The sequence below is a fragment of the Capra hircus genome, chromosome 27, assembly GCF_001704415.2.
Source record: "Capra hircus breed San Clemente chromosome 27, ASM170441v1, whole genome shotgun sequence".
NCBI lineage: Eukaryota > Metazoa > Chordata > Mammalia > Artiodactyla > Bovidae > Capra > Capra hircus.
The window spans coordinates 12,298,214-12,319,102 of NC_030834.1; the positions used below are offsets into that span (position 1 = coordinate 12,298,214).

At 40.7% G+C, this 20,889-nt stretch overlaps 1 protein-coding gene and 1 long non-coding RNA gene across 2 annotated transcripts in view; one reads left to right on the forward strand and one right to left on the reverse strand.

The window, feature by feature from the left end:
- BAG4 (BCL2 associated athanogene 4) overlaps positions 1 to 20,889 on the reverse strand; it is a 32,051-nt gene that overhangs the window by 8,797 nt on the left and 2,365 nt on the right. The window contains exon 2 of the mRNA XM_018041795.1: positions 7,429 to 7,536. Coding sequence (XP_017897284.1) covers positions 7,429 to 7,536 — 108 coding nt within the window. The remainder of the gene's footprint in view (positions 1 to 7,428; positions 7,537 to 20,889) is intronic.
- Positions 4,106 to 5,819, forward strand: LOC106503669. Its single transcript, XR_001917352.1, has one exon. It is a non-coding gene; the product is annotated as an L-lactate dehydrogenase A chain (long non-coding RNA).

The following is a 20,889-nucleotide window of genomic DNA, read 5'->3' on the forward strand; positions in this document are numbered from 1 at the left end:
CCTAATGGGAGGGAGCTTGTCCCCGCACACTGGAAAAGGGACTTTGGGAAACCCGGGAGAATGGCTAAAGAGAGAAGAAAAGGACCCTGATACAACAGAAAGAAAAAAAGACCACAGAGATAGACGGAGCCCTGCCACAGGCTTTGTGTTTACTCTCTCTACTTTTTCAAGCAGGAAAATGGAAATCATGAACTTATTCTGCAGGGTTATTGTAAAAACTAAATGAGATGACATATATAAAGTGCTCAGTACAGTGTCTGGTACATGGTATGCTCAATAACTGACAATTTTCATAATACCATTGTTGTTAGTATAATTGTGGCAAGGCCAGAAAATGAACCTGATCTGACTCCAAGCCTGTGTTTTTTGTACTGTCTCACTCTGCTTCCCAAGTTACAGCAGACAGAGACAAATTCCTCACATACTGCTTCCTGCAGTTTTACATCAGCTATCCAGACTAGTATTGATACCTAGAATCCTCAGTTTAGTAATCCAAATAAGACTAAAGCTAAACTTTAAATGATTACCTTCAGGTTTTCCATTACTTTCTACTCTACCTTGTAAGATGGTAAAAATAAAATCAACTTTACCTGGACTCATCCTTCTAAAACTAGACAGTCTTTCCCATTTTAGGTAGAAGAATAAGAAAAGAAGCTTGTGATAATAAAATAGACTTATTGTGGTGACCATGTGATAATGTAGACAAATATCAAATCATTATTGGATACATCTGAAATGAATGCTAAATGTCAATTATACCTCAAAAGAGAATCCTGATACCGTCTACAGTTGTTAATGATTAAAGAAAATGAAATTTAAATCTGATTCCAAATCTACCACATCAAAAAGAGGGACAGGCACTTCCCTGGCGGTCCCGTGGTTAAGCCTCACATTCCCAACTCAGGGGGCACGGATTCAATCCTAGGTGGGGGAACTAAGACCCCTCCCGGGCTGCAGGACACACTCCCCCCTGCCCCCCCCAAAATAAAGTCCCTTATACAACATACACAGCTGAAGATGATTTTTTTTAAAAAATGTGACTTTTTGTACTATTATTCAACTTCTAGAAATCCTTCCTAAGGAAATGATTCAACTAGAGAAAAAGTTATAAGCATGGACTTGTTCATCAGAGCATGATTCACCATCATGCAGTATCGAAAGCAACCTACATGTCCTGTACTGATGGAATGATTAGGTCAGTTACAGCCTATTCATTTGGAGAAGGCAATGGCACCCCACTCCAGTACTCTTGCCTGGAAAATCCCATGGACGGAGGAGCCTGGTAGGCTGCAGTCCATGGGGTCCCTCAGAGTCGGACACGACTGAGTGACTTCCCTTTCACTTTTCACTTTCATGCATTGGAGAAGGAAATGGCAACCCACTCCAGCATTCTTGCCTAGAGAATCCCAGGGATGGAGAAGCCTGGTGGGCTGCCGTCTATGGGGTCGCACAGAGTTGGACACAACTGAGTGACTTCACTTTCACTTTTCACTTTCAGGCACTGGAGAAGGAAATGGCAACCCACTCCAGTGTTCTTGCCTGGAGAATCCCAGGGATGGGGGAGCCTGGTGGGCTGCCATCTATGGGGTCCCACAGAGTCAGACACGACCGAAGCGACTTAGCAGCAGCAGTAGCAGGCTATTCATTGAAAGAATTTCATTCTGTCTTAAAATTCACTGTAGAACTGACCAGACATCTGTTGACATTACAGAATTATTTTTAGTGTTTATTTCTTTAAGCTTTAATAATGGCATTGTGGTAATATTTTTAAAATGTCCCTGTATATTAAAGATACATACTGAAGTATTTACAAGAGAAATAATGTGATATTTGGAATTTTCTTCAAAGCACAGTAAGGACATGGATGAAACATGAGGGCCATGTATTGATGATACTTGCTGAAGCTGAGTAAGGGGTACGTGGGAGATCACTGTACTATCCCATTACTTTGGATTATGTTTGAAAATTTCCTTACTATTAAAAAAAGGAATTCCTGTTATTTCACCCTGTAACAAGTACATATGATAACCAAAAAGTAATATTAAAAAGTATATGTAAAATAAGTTTAAAACTAGATAAATATAACAGGGAGAAGGCTGAAAACAAATTTACCAAAATATGGAAATATTATGATGACAGAGTTAGTGGCTTTTCTCTCTTTTATTTCCCAAGTATTTAGTAATAAAGTTGTATTATTTTTATAGAAAAAAATTATGCTATTAAAAATGTCACAAAATCCCAAGTATGTCTAGAAACTGGTGGGCTGCACAGACCATAGCTACTTCCATCTAGTCCAATTTTTTCATAAAGGGAAACTTGTATCTAAAGACAGCAAGCTGGGATTTGAAACCTGTCAGCTGATATGGCAACAGATAAAATCTGAAATTGATCCACTATAAGGAGAATTAAACAAAACCTCTGACAGTCATTGAATTTCTGTAGACGTCTCATTCTGGATTCCAGAAGAAATCAAGAGACTGGAACTCTTAAAACTCAAAACATATTCCAAGTGCTGCTTCTATTCTAGAGGTAAATGTAAATATGACTCAGCATTTGAAAGTCAAAATACTGTCACACCATATGGTGTCTCACTGCAAGCTGAAGATTATCCACGAGGAAATACTTCTTCCAAAAGTTGGTTTTACAATTGATGGACTGCTTATAGATGTAGAACCCAAAGGGGAGAAAAGTGGCCAGGTCTCTCACCCAGAAAGTGGTAACACTGTTAATAGATTCCCTTTCCATTTGGTAATATATGGCTATCAACAGCAAACAGACCCAATCCAAGTGGGAAAAATTACTTCTCCATTAGCAACACCACGATTCCTCCTGTTATGGTTATCTTGAAAAACATGGAAAGCTTCACCACAAAAGGACTCCGAGCCTTCATAATTATCAGCAGTCAACATCACCTTGAGTTTCTCCTGACACTTGCTTTTGGAATTCCCCAGTTCATCATCATCCACTGGTCATTTCCTCATGCAGCATCTCTACTTACAGAACTGGTCCAATTTTTGTCTCACAGGAGCTCCAAACCACGGTACTTAATAAGCTGTATTTGACAACCCAGTTCTCCTTTAAATTAAATGAAAAGGTTATTACAGGTTCTGACCAAAGTCCTTCTGTATCATGATTTCTCAATTCAGAACATTTAGAACGAAGAGGACTTCAGTTGTCTTTCTTTGAGCATTTCTATTCCCAGGCACTTGGCGTTCTGTGGTGAAATTTTCCAGGAGTCAGGAGACTTATCTTCTTTATCAGAAAATCAATGTGAAAACATCCGTCTTTCATCCTTTAGATATGCGGGAAAGCAGCTTTAGAAAAACAAGCTGCATTTGTGACCAATGAGAGGATTTTAAACAAACAACAACAGAAAAAAACCACCACAGGGACTTCCTTGGTGGCCCAGTGGTTAAGACTCTGTGCTTCGGCACAGAGTTTGATCCCCAGTCAGGCAAAGGAACCAAAAACCCCACCACAATCATTACTAGAAAACCTGTGTGTTCACCATACTTTTCCTAAGTACCCTCTGGGTCAATAGATCAGAGCTACAACATGCATGATTACAACAATCAGAGTCAGAAGAACATGTATTAGCCTTGCAATCCTTACAGACCATGACTAAGCATGACCTAATGATCACAGTTCAGAGGTGTTTCAGAGGTTTTACTTCTGAAGAGTAGGTTGGCAGCAGAGAAAATAAAGAAGTTCTTGGCTCTCTAATCACTGTGAAAAGTAATTTGGCTATATTAAATAAAGATGTATATACCCCAACCCACCAATTCCACACAGTAGGGAAATGCTTGTCTCGTATGTTGTACAATAGAAAAGGGAAAAACAATGCTGAGTTTAAAAAAAGCAAGCTGCAAGAGAATGCTAGGATGAAACACTTATATCAAGTTTAAAAACTTGATACGGTTTTAAAAGAAAATGTTTTTAAAATGTTAAATTGTACTATAAAAATGCATATACAGGTAGTAAAAGCATAGAAACACATATAAGACATAAATATAACTAACTTCAGCGTCAGTCCCTGATTGGGGAACCAAGATCCTGCAAGCCAGGTGCCGTCACACACAAAACTTTTTAAATGGGCAGGGGGGAGTACCGGAGCCGCTGCAGCCAAGTCCGGATCCCACGCCGCACGCCTCCGACACCCGCCCGCTCGACGGTCACTCCCGGTTCCTTTAGGTTCTAAGTCCAAGATGGCAACTCTCAAGGATCAACTGATTCAGAATCTTCTTAAAGAAGAACATGTCCCCCAGAATAAGATTACAGTTGTTGGGGTTGGTGCTGTTGGCATGGCCTGTGCCATCAGTATCTTAATGAAGGACTTGGCAGATGAAATTGCTCTTGTTGATGTCATGGAAGATAAACTGAAGGGAGAGATGATGGATCTCCAACATGGCAGCCTTTTCCTTAGAACACCAAAAATTGTCTCTGGCAAAGACTATAACGTAACAGCAAACTCCAGGCTGGTTATTATCACAGCTGGGGCACGTCAGCAAGAGGGAGAGAGCCGTCTGAATTTGGTCCAGCGTAACGTGAACATCTTTAAATTCATCATTCCTAATATTGTAAAATACAGCCCAAATTGCAAGTTGCTTGTTGTTTCCAATCCAGTCGATATTTTGACCTATGTGGCTTGGAAGATAAGTGGCTTTCCCAAAAACCGTGTTATTGGAAGTGGTTGCAATCTGGATTCAGCTCGGTTCCATTATCTCATGGGGGAGAGGCTGGGAGTTCACCCATTAAGCTGCCATGGGTGGATCCTTGGAGAGCATGGTGACTCTAGTGTGCCTGTATGGAGTGGAGTGAATGTTGCTGGTGTCTCCCTGAAGAATTTACACCCTGAATTAGGCACTGATGCAGATAAGGAACAGTGGAAAGCCGTTCACAAACAAGTGGTTGACAGTGCTTATGAGGTGATCAAACTGAAAGGCTACACATCCTGGGCCATTGGACTGTCAGTGGCTGATTTGGCAGAAAGTATAATGAAGAATCTTAGGCAGGTGCATCCGATTTCCACCATGATTAAGGGTCTCTATGGAATAAAAGAGGATGTCTTCCTTAGTGTCCCTTGCATCTTGGGACAGAATGGAATCTCAGACGTTGTGAAAGTGACTCTGACTCATGAAGAAGAGGCCTGTTTGAAGAAGAGTGCAGATACACTTTGGGGGATCCAGAAAGAACTGCAGTTTTAAAGTCTTCTAATGTTGTGTCACTTCACTGTCTAGGCTACACAGGATTTTAGTTGGAGGTTGTAACTCATATTGTCCTTTATATCTGATCTGTGATTAAAACAGTAATGTTAAGACAGCCTAGGAAAAAATCAGTTTCCTAATGTTAGAAATAGGAATGGTTCATAAAACCCTGCTGGATGGCAAGGAATGCTTCATGAAACCTTGCAGCTGTATCCTGATGCTGCATGGCACTTACCTTGTGTGGTCCTAAATTGATTTGTCAAATAATTCAACTTCCTTAAGAGGTTCCACTGCCCATGTTGCAGATGCTGCAGTTGCCCTTCAAACCAGATGTGTGTTTACTGTGTAACATAACCTCTGGTTCCTTTAGCCAAGGTGCCTAGTCCAGCTTTTTTCCCTCCAGTTGATCACATCCTGGGATCCAATGTACAAATCCAGTATTGCATGCCATGTGCATAACTGTTCTAAAGAATCTTATGTACTGTATGTATCAGAATAGTGTACATTGCCTTGTAATGTAAAAAGGAAAAATTACATAAATAAGGCAGCCAACCAAGTTACACCAACTAAAACAATAAATAAAGCTTGAACAGTGACTACTCTGTTAAGATTTAAAAAAAAAAAAAAAATTAAAAAAAATAAATAAATAAATAAATAAATGGGCAGGGGATCTGAATAGACACTTTCCCAAAGAAGACATACAAGATGACCTGCAGGTTCATGAAAAGGTGCTCAACATCCCTAATCATCGGGAAAATGCAAATCAAAACCACAGGGACACACCACCTCACACCTATTAGAATGGCTATTCTCAAAAAGACAATTAAGTACTGGATGAGGATGCTGAGAAAAGGAAACCCTTGTGTACTGTTGATGGGAAGGTAAACTGGTACAGCCACTATGGAAAACAGTATGGAGATGCCTCAAAAAACTAAAATCAGAACTACCGTATGATCCAGCAATTCCATTTCTGGGAATATGTTCAAAGGGAACAAAAACACCAACTTAAAAAATTATCTGTACCCCCATGTTCACTGCAGCATTATTTAAATAGCCAAGACACAGAAACACCCTAAATGTCCAGCAGCGGATGAATGAATAAAAAAAAGAGAGACAGATATATACACACACAATGGAGTATTATTCAAGCAAAAAACCAAGGAAATCTTGCCACTGGGACAACATGGATAGACCTTGAAGGTGTTAAGTTAAATGCGATACACAAATACTATGTGATCTCATTAATATGTAAAATCTAAAAAACAAACAAACAAAAAAAGCCAACTCACAGATACAGACAACAGACTGGTGGTTCCAGAGGTGGAGCAGTGGGTTGGTGCTCAAAAGGTACACACTTCCAGTTATAAAATAAATAAACCACAGAACGCAATGTGTACTCTAGCAACTATAGTTAAATATTGCATTGCAAATTTAAAAACTGACGGGGAGAGTTTATCTCAAAAGTTTTCATCACAGAGGCTTTCCTGGTGGCTCAGTGGTAAAGAATCTGCCTGGCCCTGCAGGGAACATGGGTTTGATCCCTGATCTGGGAAGATCCCACATGCAACAGGGCAACTAAGTCCCGGCGCCACAACTACTGAGCCCGTGCTCTAGAGCCCAGAAACTAAAACTACTGAAGCCCTCGCAGCCTAGAGTTTGTTCACTGAAACAGAAACCACTGCAATGAGAAGCCCGCGTGCCACACACAACTAGAGAACAGACCCCGCTCTCCGCAATTAGAGAAAGCCTGCATAGCAAGGAAGACCCGGCTGCAGCCAAAAACAATACATTAGCAACTTCTTTCATCACAAGAAAACAAAAATTTGTAACTATGTATGGTGACAGATGTTAACTAGACTTACATGGGGATCATTTTAGAAAGTATACAAATACTGAATCTTTACATTATATACCTAAAACTAATATAACATTATATGTCAATTACATCTCCATAAAATAACAAATCATTAAAAATAGGTACATTTTGCATTTGTTGTTTCCAGGTCCTGAGAAATAATCTCTCATGTGTCAAGCCACTTCTGCCTTACATAGTATCTGCCTAGATATTTCCCTACCTCTGAGTTAAAAATGTTAAAATGATTAAGATAGACTCCATTACATAACAAAACCCCACACATCTTTACTATAAAATCTCCACAGGTTCTGAAAACAAATCAGATCATTAAGAAAAAATTCAGAAAGTCTTATCAATTTCAGATCATACCTGGCTTTGCATTTCCGGTCTTACAGGGTATGTACTTGGGTAAGGAGCCCGAGGTCGGGCAGCAGAATTCCAATAGTTAGAATTGTAACTAGGATATGGTGGCTGCTCCTAAGGGAAAAAAAGGAAAGTAAATTCACTTTTACTAACATCCTTACATCATTCTGAAAAGTTGATATAGAGGCAGGTGTAAGCATAGAAAAAGTCAAGAAACAAAAAGCAATGGGACCCCACTCTAAAATCACTCGTTATTAAAACTGATGCAGCTACATGGTAAACTGCGTGTCCAAGAACAAAGCAGTTATTAACTATTCTTGTGTATTATGCCAAGTATATTCAATAACAAATGATATATCTACTATGTCCAGACAATTAGCAAAACCAGAGACATTCAATTCCTTTACCCCTCTCCAATTCCTAACCCATCACTACTAATTTAATGAGTGCAGCCCAATTAGTTCTTTGCCATTGTTAAGAGTAGTACTTATTTATCTCAACAGCTTTGCAACTTGAAGTTAATATTTTACTATTAACTGAAAAGTAAAGTTGCTCAGTCATGTCCAACTCTTTGAGACCCCATGGACCAGGCTCTGCAGTCCATGGGATTCTCCAGGCAAGAGTATTGGAGTGGGTTGCCATTTCCTTCTCCAGGGGTTCTTCCCAACCCAGGGATCGAACCCGGGTCTCCCACATTGCAGGCAGACGCTTTTACCTTCTGAGCCACCAGGGAAGTCTTTTACTATTAAACTTTACTTCAAATGCAAATGTCTTTAATACTCAACTTCTTTGCCTGCCACACCCCTGTTTTTTGTGTTTTTTTTACATTTTTCTACTTTCTGCTATGGCTAAGCTTTCTTCCGGCAGCCCACAGCTAATTCAGTATCAGGAAATTAGGTAGAATAATTACCACTCCAAGAAGAAAATCTAGTTATGATATTAATTTCCACAGCTTTCACTCCAATCATTTGCATAAGCCAATATACTCTGATAAGAAACAAGATCAACTCAAAACTTCCCAGGCTATTTTAATATATGCACTTTTTAGCCCATAAATTGAGCTATTTTACTTTGAGCTTTATAGTTTAATTTTAAGCTTAAATAGGATCTTCAAATCTTCAAATATGGTTTCACAAAGAAATTCACTGGCAGTTGTAGTCACTGAGAATTTAATTATCACCATCATCACCATCTGAGCTTAACTGCACTACTTACCAGTTTCATAACACTTTGTTTTCAAAGCATGCATTATTCCACATGACATTATACAAGCTGGGCAAGCAGCATCTCCTTTACATAATACAGCAACTAGAGCAACATAGAAACGAACAAACTTCACATCCTAACAACCAGGTTTCTCAATCAGGCAAATTCCCCTGATTAATACTACCTTCCCTCCCCCCAATTAAGTGGTATTTGACTAATTAATTATTTCTCTCTACCAAGAATTTGAATCTTAATTAAAAAGAAGTGAAAAGACAAGAGTTGAAGCTGACTCACCCCAGCAATGGTGAACCGACACCTAAACCCCCAGAACTTCTTTGGTTTCTGTCCTTTCCTACTGATTCTCCAAAGCCCCCCCCACATTTTTACTGCCTCACCACCCTCCTTCTCACTCCTTCCTTACTCAGCTTTCCAACACCTTCATCCCTTACCACTCTCACTCAGATGTACTCACCCTGCAAAAACCATTACCCACTGACTTCCCATCTGTACTTCACCTAAGTATCAGTAGAGAGAAACACAAGCTCTCTGGTTTCACACAAGCAGACACTCAGCACCGCCTAACAACCGTACCACCCTTCCTTCATCCCACTCTGCACAACAACTACTAATATTTCACCTTCTTGTCCCCTCAAATCTCCAGTATCCTCTTATGACGACACCCCTCACTCATCAACTGGTAATTTTATCTCATCTTTCACACACACACACACACACACAAAAAGCAGCAATCAGACAGAAACTCTGTCTTCCTACTTTCTGAAGTTAGCAATCTGTCCTTGTCTTCTCAGAACATGTGCATGAACTGTCTTTGGCCCTGTTAAAAGGCCAAATCCTTCCTGATAGCTCTGGACCACATAACTACTTACCATCTACAGAACTTTCACGAACCATCTCTTTCTCCTAGTAGAGCAGATGGCCTCTCTTAAAATACCAACCTGCCCTCAAGACTACCCTAAACAAATATTAAAACCTATTTTTAAACTACTATAATTAACAGTGTGACAAGTGATTGGGGGTCTAATGAATAATAACTTGATTAACAACAACCTCTGACAGTTGCTAAAGATGAGTGATGGATATCTGAGGATTTTATTACACTAGTTTCTTTACTTTTACAAAATGAATGTGTCACAAGTTTCCATAACAAAAAGTTAAAAATCAAAGCTATGGGGCAGAAGGTAGACTTCTCTTAAATACATCCTGTTTTGTATATTTGACTTTAGGATAATTATGAACATTTTACATAATTATGAAAGATAATGAAGTATTTTTAAATCCCTAAAAGGATGCAAAATAAAATAAACACTATTAAATATTGAATTGATAAGACAACTTCACAGAAGGAAATTCTTTCAAGTGAGTATAAAGCACAGTAATCTGACCAACATTACAACTGAGGTAAATAGTCTGTAGACTCCCCCAAATGAATTTTTCAGTGAGTGAAGTCGCTCAGTCGCGTCCGACTCTTTGCAACCCCCATGGACTGTAGCCTACCAGGCTCCTCCCTCCATGGGATTCTCCAGGCAAGAGTACTGGAGTGGGTTGCCATTTCCTTCTCCAGGGGATCTTCCTGACCCAGGGATCAAACCCAGGTCTCTCGCATTCCAGGCAGACTCTCTATTAATAATTACCACCATTGCTGGCACTGCTAATGAATGATTATACTGGTGTGATAGGAAATCAGTATTTTCATAATGGGCGATGAGGGATACAAGAATAACGAAATCAAGAGGTTTCCCAGGCAGCTCCGTGATAAAACATCCGCTTGCAATGCATGAGACGCAGGAGATGTGGGTTCAGTCTCTGGGTTTGGAAAGATCTCCTGGAGGAGGGCATGGCAACCCACTCCAGTATTCTTTTCTGAAAACTCCCATGGACAGAGAAGCCTGGAGGGCTACAGCCCATGGGGTTGCAAAGAATCGGACATGACTGAGCGTCAGTGCACACACATTTTTCACTCATTTATTTCAACAAATGTGTCTGAGGACCCATGATTAACCAAGCACTGCAGTGTGTGGAGAAACATGGGAAGCCCCCACGGAGTTTACATGCCACAGAGGAGGTAGATAAACCATAACCAAATAATCAGCAACAACAAAAAGAATAATGAATTAAAACCCCCATAGCCCTGGAATTCCCTGGCAGCCCTCACTTCCACTGCAGGGTGCACAGGTCCCATCCCTGGCTGGGAAACAAAGATCCTGCAAGCCACCCAGCATGGCTAAACAAAAAACCATATAGTCCTTAAATTTATGTGAACATTTTAGTTTGAATTCAAACTGCATTTTATCTTAAAAAAAAAAAAAAAACTCTGACAAATTGATAACCACACATATACAAAAAAATTAATTCAAGTAACTCTTCAACAATCTTCTGAAGGATATCCTTAATGGTATACCTTCTAAAGGTAAAGAAATGCAAAGAAATATTAAATTAATAATATGCTATTGGTAATATTAGTGTTTTAAGTTTTCAACTGTTTAGAATAAAGGAAATAAATAAAACTGTTACTGAGAACCAGTATTTTCACATGGAAAAGGATAATATATATTGACTAGAAAAAGATGAAGATGAATTGTGCATGGTGGATGTGAACTGGAGAAACAGGTATAAATTCACATATTTTAAAAATGTAATTTAACCTTGTATGCAAAACAGACAAATACAGGTAAGTGACAGCATGCAGGTGTTAAACAAAGGACTTAGGAGTCAACACAAATTCTAATAACCCTTTTGCACCCCTGCCCTCCACCTTGAGACCAGCATATCCCATATAGGAGCTGTCATTTGAACCCAGCCTGGGACCTGAAGATGAGCCCTTGTAGCAACTGCACAGAACGTGAGCAGGAAATATTCACCGCTGTTAAGCTACAACTCGGAGTTGTTTTTTACTACAGGAAAAATCAACTGATGAGATAACTAAACATCAAGTTGGTAACATAACCATACGGAAAAAAAGAATTATTTCTAATGACTTTAAAATCGTATTACTTTGTACATTCTCAGTGGAATATATTCCAAGGACCAGATGAACTGTAAAGAAACCTAAACTGCATCCATTAGTTATCTCTTAGTCAAAATTGAGACATCATTTACTACCATAAAATCTGCTCATTTAAACTGTGCAAATCAATAGTTTTTAGTATATCCAGATATATGAAAGCAATATATGTGATCATCATCACAATCAATTGCAGAACATTTCAAACCTCAAAAAGAAACTGTTTCCATCAGCTACACCCTCCTATCTGCCATTCCATAGCCCTGCTGCTGCTGCTAAGTCGCTTCAGTCGTGTCCGACTCTGTGCGACCCCATAGACGGCAGCCCACCAGGCTCCCCTGTCCCTGGGATTCTCCAGGCAAGAACAGTGGAGTGAGTTGCCATTTCCTTCTCCAATGCCTGAAAATGAAAAGTGAAAGTGAAGTTGCTCAGTCGTGTCCGACTCTTCGTGACCCCATGGACTGCAGCCCACCAGGCTCCTCCGTCCACGGGATTTTCCTGGCATCACCACTACTCTCTCTCTAGATACGCCTACTCTGGGCACTTCATATAAGTGGTAGCATGTATCATATAATATGTGACTTGTGGTATAAATTGTGACTGGCTTCTTCCACTTATGACTTAGGAAATTACAAGGGTTTCCAAGAGACCCATGCCAAAAACCTGGGGTAGAGATCAATACATATGTATTTTTTTCTATTATCTCACACAGCATAGAGTTGAATCTGTTCTTTTAATCCAGTCTGACAGTCCCTGTCTGATTGGATTGTTTAACCTATTCACAGTTGACGCTATTACTGATATAACTGGATTTACGTCTGCCATTTTACTTTTGTTTTCTATATTTCATATTCGGTTTGTTCCTCTATTCTTCCTTTACTGCTTTTGCATCGAGTATTTTCTAATGCAGCTTTTTAATTTCTTTACTGAGTATATATAAATATTTTTGGAGCTGTTAAACTCCACAAATTTCCAGCTAATTTCTCTACTATTTCAACAAGATCCTGGGATGTGAATTGTTCCACAAACAGACCCAATCACATTTGGGTTCCTTGGAAGAGACACCTCCCAAAGTCTGTGTCTGAGATGTGTTCTGACTCCAAATGGCTCCAGCTACCTTTTTCCCCAGTTCTCTCCAGCTAACTAGCTGGCCTACAGTTTAGTCTTTATTTGCAATGAATCTACCAGTCTCCTCCCAACTGCCTTTCACAACTACCTCTAAATTTCTGAGAACATCCTCAGGCTTCAGCTTAGCCACATTCTGATGCAAATAAAGTCAGTGCCTTTGGGAAAACATTAGGAACTACTGGTTTTACAGCTTCCGCCTCCAGAGAAAAATGTCTGAGCCACATTCTGCAGTTGGGTTGGGGACAAGGGTGTGCTTCAGTGAGAGTCACCCCTGCTGTAAGAGCGGAACACCTAGAAGGGGGAAGACAAGAGCCTCAGGCCTTCCCAGCTTGCCTCCAAGCCAGGAAAGGGTGATCAGAGCCCCAGTGTCCTGCTCAAGGTAAAGCCCCCATTCCACAGGGTGTGGGGAGAAACACAGCTGCTAACCGCACCTGCCCGGTGTGTGGCCTCTGCAATAGTAGCTGGGGGCGAGATGAGCAATGCTGACATGCTGTTCTCCCAGGATGGCTGGGACCTGGGGAGCCAGCAGCTTTGTTTTATTTGCCCTCCAGTCTAGAATGGAGCTTCTGTATCACTGGGCTGGGGTGGGAGAGGTGGAGGATCCCACAGAATCTCACTACTCTTACTGAGTTTGAGTACATTTTCTATCATAAATGTTTCTTCGTTTGCTAAACTCCCTCAGACGATTTCCAGAGACTTTAATGTAGTTGTTTTAAAAATATTTTTCACCAGTTTCATGGAGGACTAGGCCCACAAGAGCTCCTCATGCTGTCATGCCCGAGCTGGAACCTGGCATTATTTTAAAGTTATTTTATATGTTACTGCAGGACTGAATTAATACAAGTATTTGTAATTACCTTAATATTGTTAAGAAACCAAGATTTCCATATAAAAGTAATAAATACAGTGCTCACTTCAGCAGCACATATACTAAAATTGGAACGATAACAGAGATTATCATGGCCCCTGCACAAGGATGACACGCAAATTCATGAAGCTTTCCATATTTTTTGATAACACTGTATTATAAATGATTAAAACTAGCTAACTAGCTAAGAGAACTTAAGTATTCTCATTAAGAAAAAAAAGATAAATATGTGAGGTGCAATGGATGTGTTAATTCTTGATTGTGAGAATCCTTTCACAATATATACATATAGCAAATTATCATGTATGCTTTCAATATATTACAATTTCATGTGTTAACTGTACCTCAATAGATGAAAAAATTTTTTAAAGTAATAAATACAATCTAAGAAGAAAAATAATCTGACATTAAATTTAAATTAACACAAATATGAACTCATTTATTTGTTTTAAAATACTTAGTCACAACATTGAAAATCAACTATACGTCAATTAAAAAATCTTAAATGCTCATTTTGTATAACTCTGTTCATTTAAAAGGTCTAGAAGCAATGACAACACAACAGCAATCAGTACACCTCACACCAAATGTAACTTCTGCGCTGCTGCTGCTGCTGCTGCTGCTGCTGCTAAGTCACTTCAGTCGTCTCCGACTCTGTGCGACCCCATAGACAGAAGCCCACCAGGCTCCCCCGTCCCCGGGATTCTCCAGGCAAGAACACTGGAGTGGGTTGCCATTTCCTTCAATGCGTGAAAGTGAAAAGTGAAAGGAAAGTCGCTCAGTCGTGTCGGATTCTTAGCGACCCCATGGACTGCAGCCTACCAGGCTTCTCCATCCATGGGATTTTCCAGGCAAGAGTACTGGAGTGGGGTGCCATTGCCTTTTCCGAACTTCTGTACTAGTGATCTTAAAAACTACTGGCCCTCAGCAAGGAGATCAAACCAGTCAATCTTAAAGGAAATCAACCGTGAATTTTCATTGGAAGGATTGATACCGAAGCTGAAGCTTCAATACTTTAGCTACCGAACACAAGGAGCTGACTCATTGGAAGAGACCCTGATGCTGGGAAAGACTGAAACAAAAGGAGAAGGGGGCGGCAGAGGATTAGATGGTTGGATACCATCACCAACTCAAACAACATGAATTTGAGTAAACTCCAGGAGACACTGAAGGACAGGGAAGGCTGGCATGCAACAGTTACTGGGGTCACAATGAGTGGGATATGACTGAGTGAACAACAACTGGCCCTCAGCTCCAAACCCAGCATTCTGTAGCTGACTCTGAGATGCAGGATCAGGCCTGCAAACACTTCTCCTTATCACTTGTTTACTATTTGATTCTGCCAATAGGGGGCACCAGGTTAGAGGAGGGGAAAATGGACTAGATCCTTCCTGTGTGCTTGCTTGCCTCCTGTTTCTGCTACTGCCAGGCCAGCAAAGCCCGTCAACCTGCAGGCAGTGTTGGCCAGCAGCCTCCAGACTCCCCTGGTTTCCTGAGAACTCCCACGGAAGTACCAATACCAGTGCCTCCTTGGTTCCAGTGACACAGGTCATTTTTCCAAGTTTCCAGGTTCTATTAATTCCACAATCTCTCCCTCTTTATTCCGCAGCCCCAGGAACTGAGGTTGTTCTCTGCCATAACTATCTTCTGAGTTACTTCCATATTCTCTTTTTACTTTTCCAGATCTCCAACACCCATTTAACTAATTTCCTAAATCAAATTCTCTCTAATAAAGGAACTAGTGTAGGTTCTATTTTCCTATCTGGATCCTGACACATATATCTTCTAAATAAAATTCTCTAATTAAAACCAAACAAAACAAAAATCAAGCTTTCTTAATGGAATGGCTGAGTGTAACATCTGGGACAAGCTATATAACAAGCCTGGCAAATCTTGTACCAGAAATCAAAGAAGCAGTCAAAAACCAATGGGTCATGTCAAAAGAACTTTGAAGCCAAGAAGAGGGGAGGGGTCTCTCATTAGCAATATAAGATCATTAAGCAATAGAAAGAATGACTGCAACTGACTGAAACACTTTCGAAATATTGAATATATACGTGTAGACATAACTATGTTATGCAAATGAGCTCATAAAAAAATTTTTTTTAAATAACACAGTTCTTTTTCTGTAACTTTAATGCGGTTTCAGTTCAGTTCAGTTCAGTCGCTCAGTCGTGTCCGACTCTTTGCGATCCCATGAATCGCAGCACGCCAGGCCTCCCTGTTCATCACCATTTCCCGGAGTTCACTCAGACTCACATCCATCAAGTCCGTGATGCCGTCCAGCCATCTCATCCTGGGTCGTCCCCTTCTCCTCCTGCCCCCAATCTCTCCCAGCCTCAGAGTCTTTTCCAATGAGTCAACTCTTCGCATGAGGTGGCCAAAGTACTGGAGCTTCAGCTTTAGCATCATTCCTTCCAAAGAAATCCCAGGGTTGATCTCCTTCAGAATGGACTGGTTGGATCTCCTTGCAGTCCAAGGGACTCTCAAGAGTCTTCTCCAACACCACAGTTCAAAAGCATCAATTCTTCGGCGCTCAGCCTTCTTCACAGTCCAACTCTCACATCCATACATGACCACAGGAAAAACCATAGCCTTGACTAGACGGACCTTAGTCGGCAAAGTAATGTCTCTGCTTTTGAATACACTATCTAGGTTGGTCATAACTTTTCTTCCAAGGAGTAAGCGTCTTTTAATTTCATGGCTGCAGTCACCATCTGCAGTAATTTTGGAGCCCAAAAAAATAAAGTCTGACACTGTTTCTACTGTTTCCCCATCTATTAATGCGGTTTAGAGATGAACAAATATAACTCTTCCATTTTATGCTCAGAGTCCTTTTTTTTTAAAAGGTGGATAAATTTTTATACCAATCTGATAGTGCTTACATAATCATATGCATTTGTCAAAATTCACAGAACTATCCCTTAAAAATGGTGACATTTATAATATGTGAATATATCACACTTTTTATATGAAAAAAGAATGTCCTCAGTGAAGCAATAAAAATTATCATTTGTATTAAGTCTTAATTAAAAAGATTGTCTTTGCTTTTTTTCCCCTTTTGGACAAAATGGAACAAATCTAAAAATATTCCCAATAACAATGAAAGTCTGCAGCTCAACGCCTTCCTAACATGACACTAGTTCTATGAAATAGCATTTGGTTTCACAGGAAGCTGGCTGAAGCTGTTCTAAAACCAAGCTGCCAATTTTATCATGTGCCCAAGTCTTTCCAAACTTTTTATGTGCTGTCTGAAACTAGCCAAAGGTGATGCTAAAAGATGATATAAACATGATAAAAGGTTTTTACAAGTGAGACTATTATGAATTAAAGTTCTTGTGACAAAGGAAATTTTATTAAAATAATGCAAGTTTACTTTCTTCTCTTTTGAAAAGAAATACCTAAATCTCAGGTGAAGGCTGAAGTCAACTCCCTTCATATTTATTGCAGAACTATCTAGCCCCATAAGAAGTGGATATATGGTTAACTTTACAAAGTGACTTGGCACCGTGCCTCCAAAAAATATCTCCAGCCCAGACAAATCAAACAGCACAGGAATCTGAGTAGTGCTGGTTCTTTCTACCTAAGATCCCCTTACAAAATTTTTTTTTTCCCCACAAGAATTAGACAAAAATTATTAGAAAATTCCCAGGTGGCTTCCCAGGCGGCTCAGTGGTAAAGAATCCACTTGACAGTGCAGGAGCTACAGAAGTCATGGGTTCAGTCCTTGGGTTGGGAAGATCCCCTGGAGAAGGAAACGGCAACTCACTCTAGTATTCCTGCTGGGATAATCCAATGGACAGAGGAGCCTGACGGGCTGCAGTCCATGGGGTTGCAAAGAGCTGGGTATGACTGAGCACACACACACACACGTTAGAAAAATACATTATAAATAATGTTTATAGTGATCTATTCCAAATATCACTAAAAAGCACTTTCTGCTCCTGTATTGGCCCATCATCACAAATTTCAGCTTTACTCTCACATGGGTCTCTGCTGTGCTTCCCTACACAGCCTCCCTTTTCCCTAGCACCTGCTTCACACATTCACCATACTGAGTTCTCAGCGACCCCATCCCACTTCTTTTACCCTCAGAAAGCCTCCTGCTTCATCAACCAAGAGCTGGAACTCCTGCAATACCCTCCCCTCCCAACAGCTTCATTTCCCCTTCTCTAGCTCTAAGGAGGTTTCTCGGGTCTTCCTCATTTCGTACTCCACTTCTCCCCAAGCCACATTCCATCCTTCTGTTAGTATCTTTTTTTCACAATCTACTAGCTTTCTCTCTCCTCTGCTGACAAACATTCTCAAGCCACTGAGTCCTAAACATGCTTCCCTCAACCATGGTTCCCAGTCAAGTGGCCACTTCCTCATTTACTAACAGTTTACACTAGTTGTCTTCCCAAATCCCCCAGTCATTACTTTTATACTATTTTAAAGTCCCACCATTAAAATCAACAATACTTTAACTGCCAATCCAAACGCTTCTCCTCAGTTCTCATATCACTAACCTGCAAAGTAGCAGTGGTCTGTATCACATGACATCCTGCTTTTCCTCCTATCCAGGTATTCTCACTCATTGTCTCCTGGGTTCTCTCTCTGTCACCCTCCTAGATCTCAAAGCTCTCCCCTGGCAGCATAACCCAATCAGGTAATTCACCCATGTGTCCATGTGGTGACTCTCCAATCACTGTCTCCATCCCCTGACTCCCTGCTGAGCCCCACATCTATTGCTTTGCTCCCACAGACAACAACTCCTCAATGCCACAGACTGTAAAACTGGACATCGGAAAACAAAAACAGAGAATCTCAGACATCTCATTAATCGGTCACATACACTGCATCCAGAGCTTGGTAACCACCATCACAAACTGGCTTCCAGCAGAAATGAAATAAAGATGGGACTTCCCCGGTGGTCCATGGGTTAAGAATCCACCTTGTAATGCAGGGGAAGGAGGTTCCATCCCTGGCTGTGGAATTAAGATCTCACATCCACACCGCAATGAATGATGCCACATGACGCAACAAAGATCTCACATGCCCCAACTAAGACCTGACGCAGCCAAACAAATCAACATTGTTTTTTCAAAAGAAATGATCCCTAGTTCTTTGGTACAAAACTAAACCACATCTTCCCATAAAAGCCTGTTCCGTTTCCTTGTTAATCCTAGGAAATACTAAAAATTCAGGATCCTTCTGTTTCTCCTGCAATCCTCACTTCCAGTTGATACACACCTTTGAAAATGCCTTTCGAATCTATGTAACTCATTCCGAAACACATCCAAAAATAAGATAGGTAGACGTGGTAAATATAATAAATGCTAATAAAATCTAGGTAGTGGGTATGGGGATCTTCACGTACAATTTCAACTTTTCTATGTTTGAAAATGTTTATAATAAAATGTTGAGAAAAAAACCTATCTACATTCATTCAGACATTGTTCAAACACATGTCGTTTTCTTTTCTGACCTAATTTGGGAGCCTAACCTGAGCTGTTTCCCCAAACCCTCCCATTGTAACCATCCTGCAAGATGACTCCCAGTGATCCCTGCCTTCTGTATGCATATCTGAATGAAGATGCCTCCCACACTGTAGCAGGGTCAGTATCTATGACTAATAATATATGGCATGTGTGAAGGTGTATCACTTCCAGGATGAGGTTGTAAGAGGCTGCAGCTTCCCGCTTCCGTCTGTCTCAGCACTCTCTCAGATGACTTGTTCTTGGGGAACATGTGAATCACCCAGTTGTTGTTGTTCAGTCACTCAGCCACGTCCAACTCTTCGCAACCCCACGACTGCAGCACACCAGGCTTCTCTACCCTTCACCATCTCCCGGAGCTTGCTCAAACTCATGTCCATTGTGTTGATGATACCATCCAACCGTCTCATCCTCTCTTGCCCTCAAATTTTCCCAGCATCATGGTCTTTTCCAATGAGTTGGCTCTTCGCATCAGGTGGCCAAAGCACTGGAGTGTCACCTTCAGCATCAGTCCTTCCAGTGAATATTCAGGGTTGATTTCCTTTAAGATTGACTGCTTTGATCTCCTTGCTGTCCAAGGGACTCTCAAGAGTCTTTCCCAGTACCTCAGTTTGAAAGCATCAGTCCTTTAGTGCTCAGCCTTCTTTATGGTTCAGCTCTCACTTCTGTACGTGCCTACCTGAAAAACCACAGTTTTGACTAGACAAACCTCTATCGGCAAAGTGATGTCTTGTTAAAAGTTTTGGGCAGGGCCTGAGATACAGCATCTCCCACAATCTCCTAGGTGCTGTATGTGCTGCAAGCTTAGGAATCAAACTACAGTGCTGCAAGTATAGCTAACAAGGTAAAAAAAAAAAAAAAGAAAACAGTAAGAGGCTCTCCATTTTTCCCCTGCCATATTTAAATAATTAATATAGAGTCAAGCCTTTGTAGTGGTTCAGAGCAACCTGATCTCAGTATGTTCAATTCCATTGCGCAACGTTTCTCAAACAAAATATGCATATGAATCACCTGAGGATCTTATTAATCTGCAGCAGCAGTAAGTATGGAGGAGGAAAGAGTCTGCACTTCTAACAGCCCCCTAGCGAAGCTGAAGCTTCTGGTCCATGGCCCACAGTTTTAGAGTAAGGTTTTAAAGGAATTATGCTAAAGCTGAAACTCCAGTACTTTGGCCACCTCATGCAAAGAGTTGACTCATTCGAAAAGACTCTGATGCTGGGAGGGATTGGGGGCAGGAGGAGAAGGGGACGACAGAGGATGAGATGGCTGGATGGCATCACCGACTCGATGGACATGAGTTTGAGTGAACTCCAGGAGTTGGTGATGGACAGGAAGGCCTGGCGTGCTGCGATTCATGAGGTCATAAAGAGTCAGACACGACTGAGCAACTGAACTATACCTTTTTAAAGTCTGACATGTTTGACTATATAAAACTGCAAAACATATGTCAAAAACCACAAAAAAGTCAAAAGGTAAGCCACAAATTTAGAAAAGACATTTGCAGTATGTAGGACATCACGTTTACCTTTTGTATTAGTTTCCTACTGCTGCCTAAGAAATTATCATCCGATACTTTTTGAGTTTCAGAAATATCCGCCTGAAAGACTCTTGAAATGATTTACAAATGCCCATTACACATTCCAGCTTTATCCTCCACCCCTCTAGCACCATCACCCACCTGTGTGCACACCTGTATTCCACCATACCTAACAACTCCCTGCATGACACTGAGATCTTAACTTCTCTAACCTTAAAAAAAAAAAGTC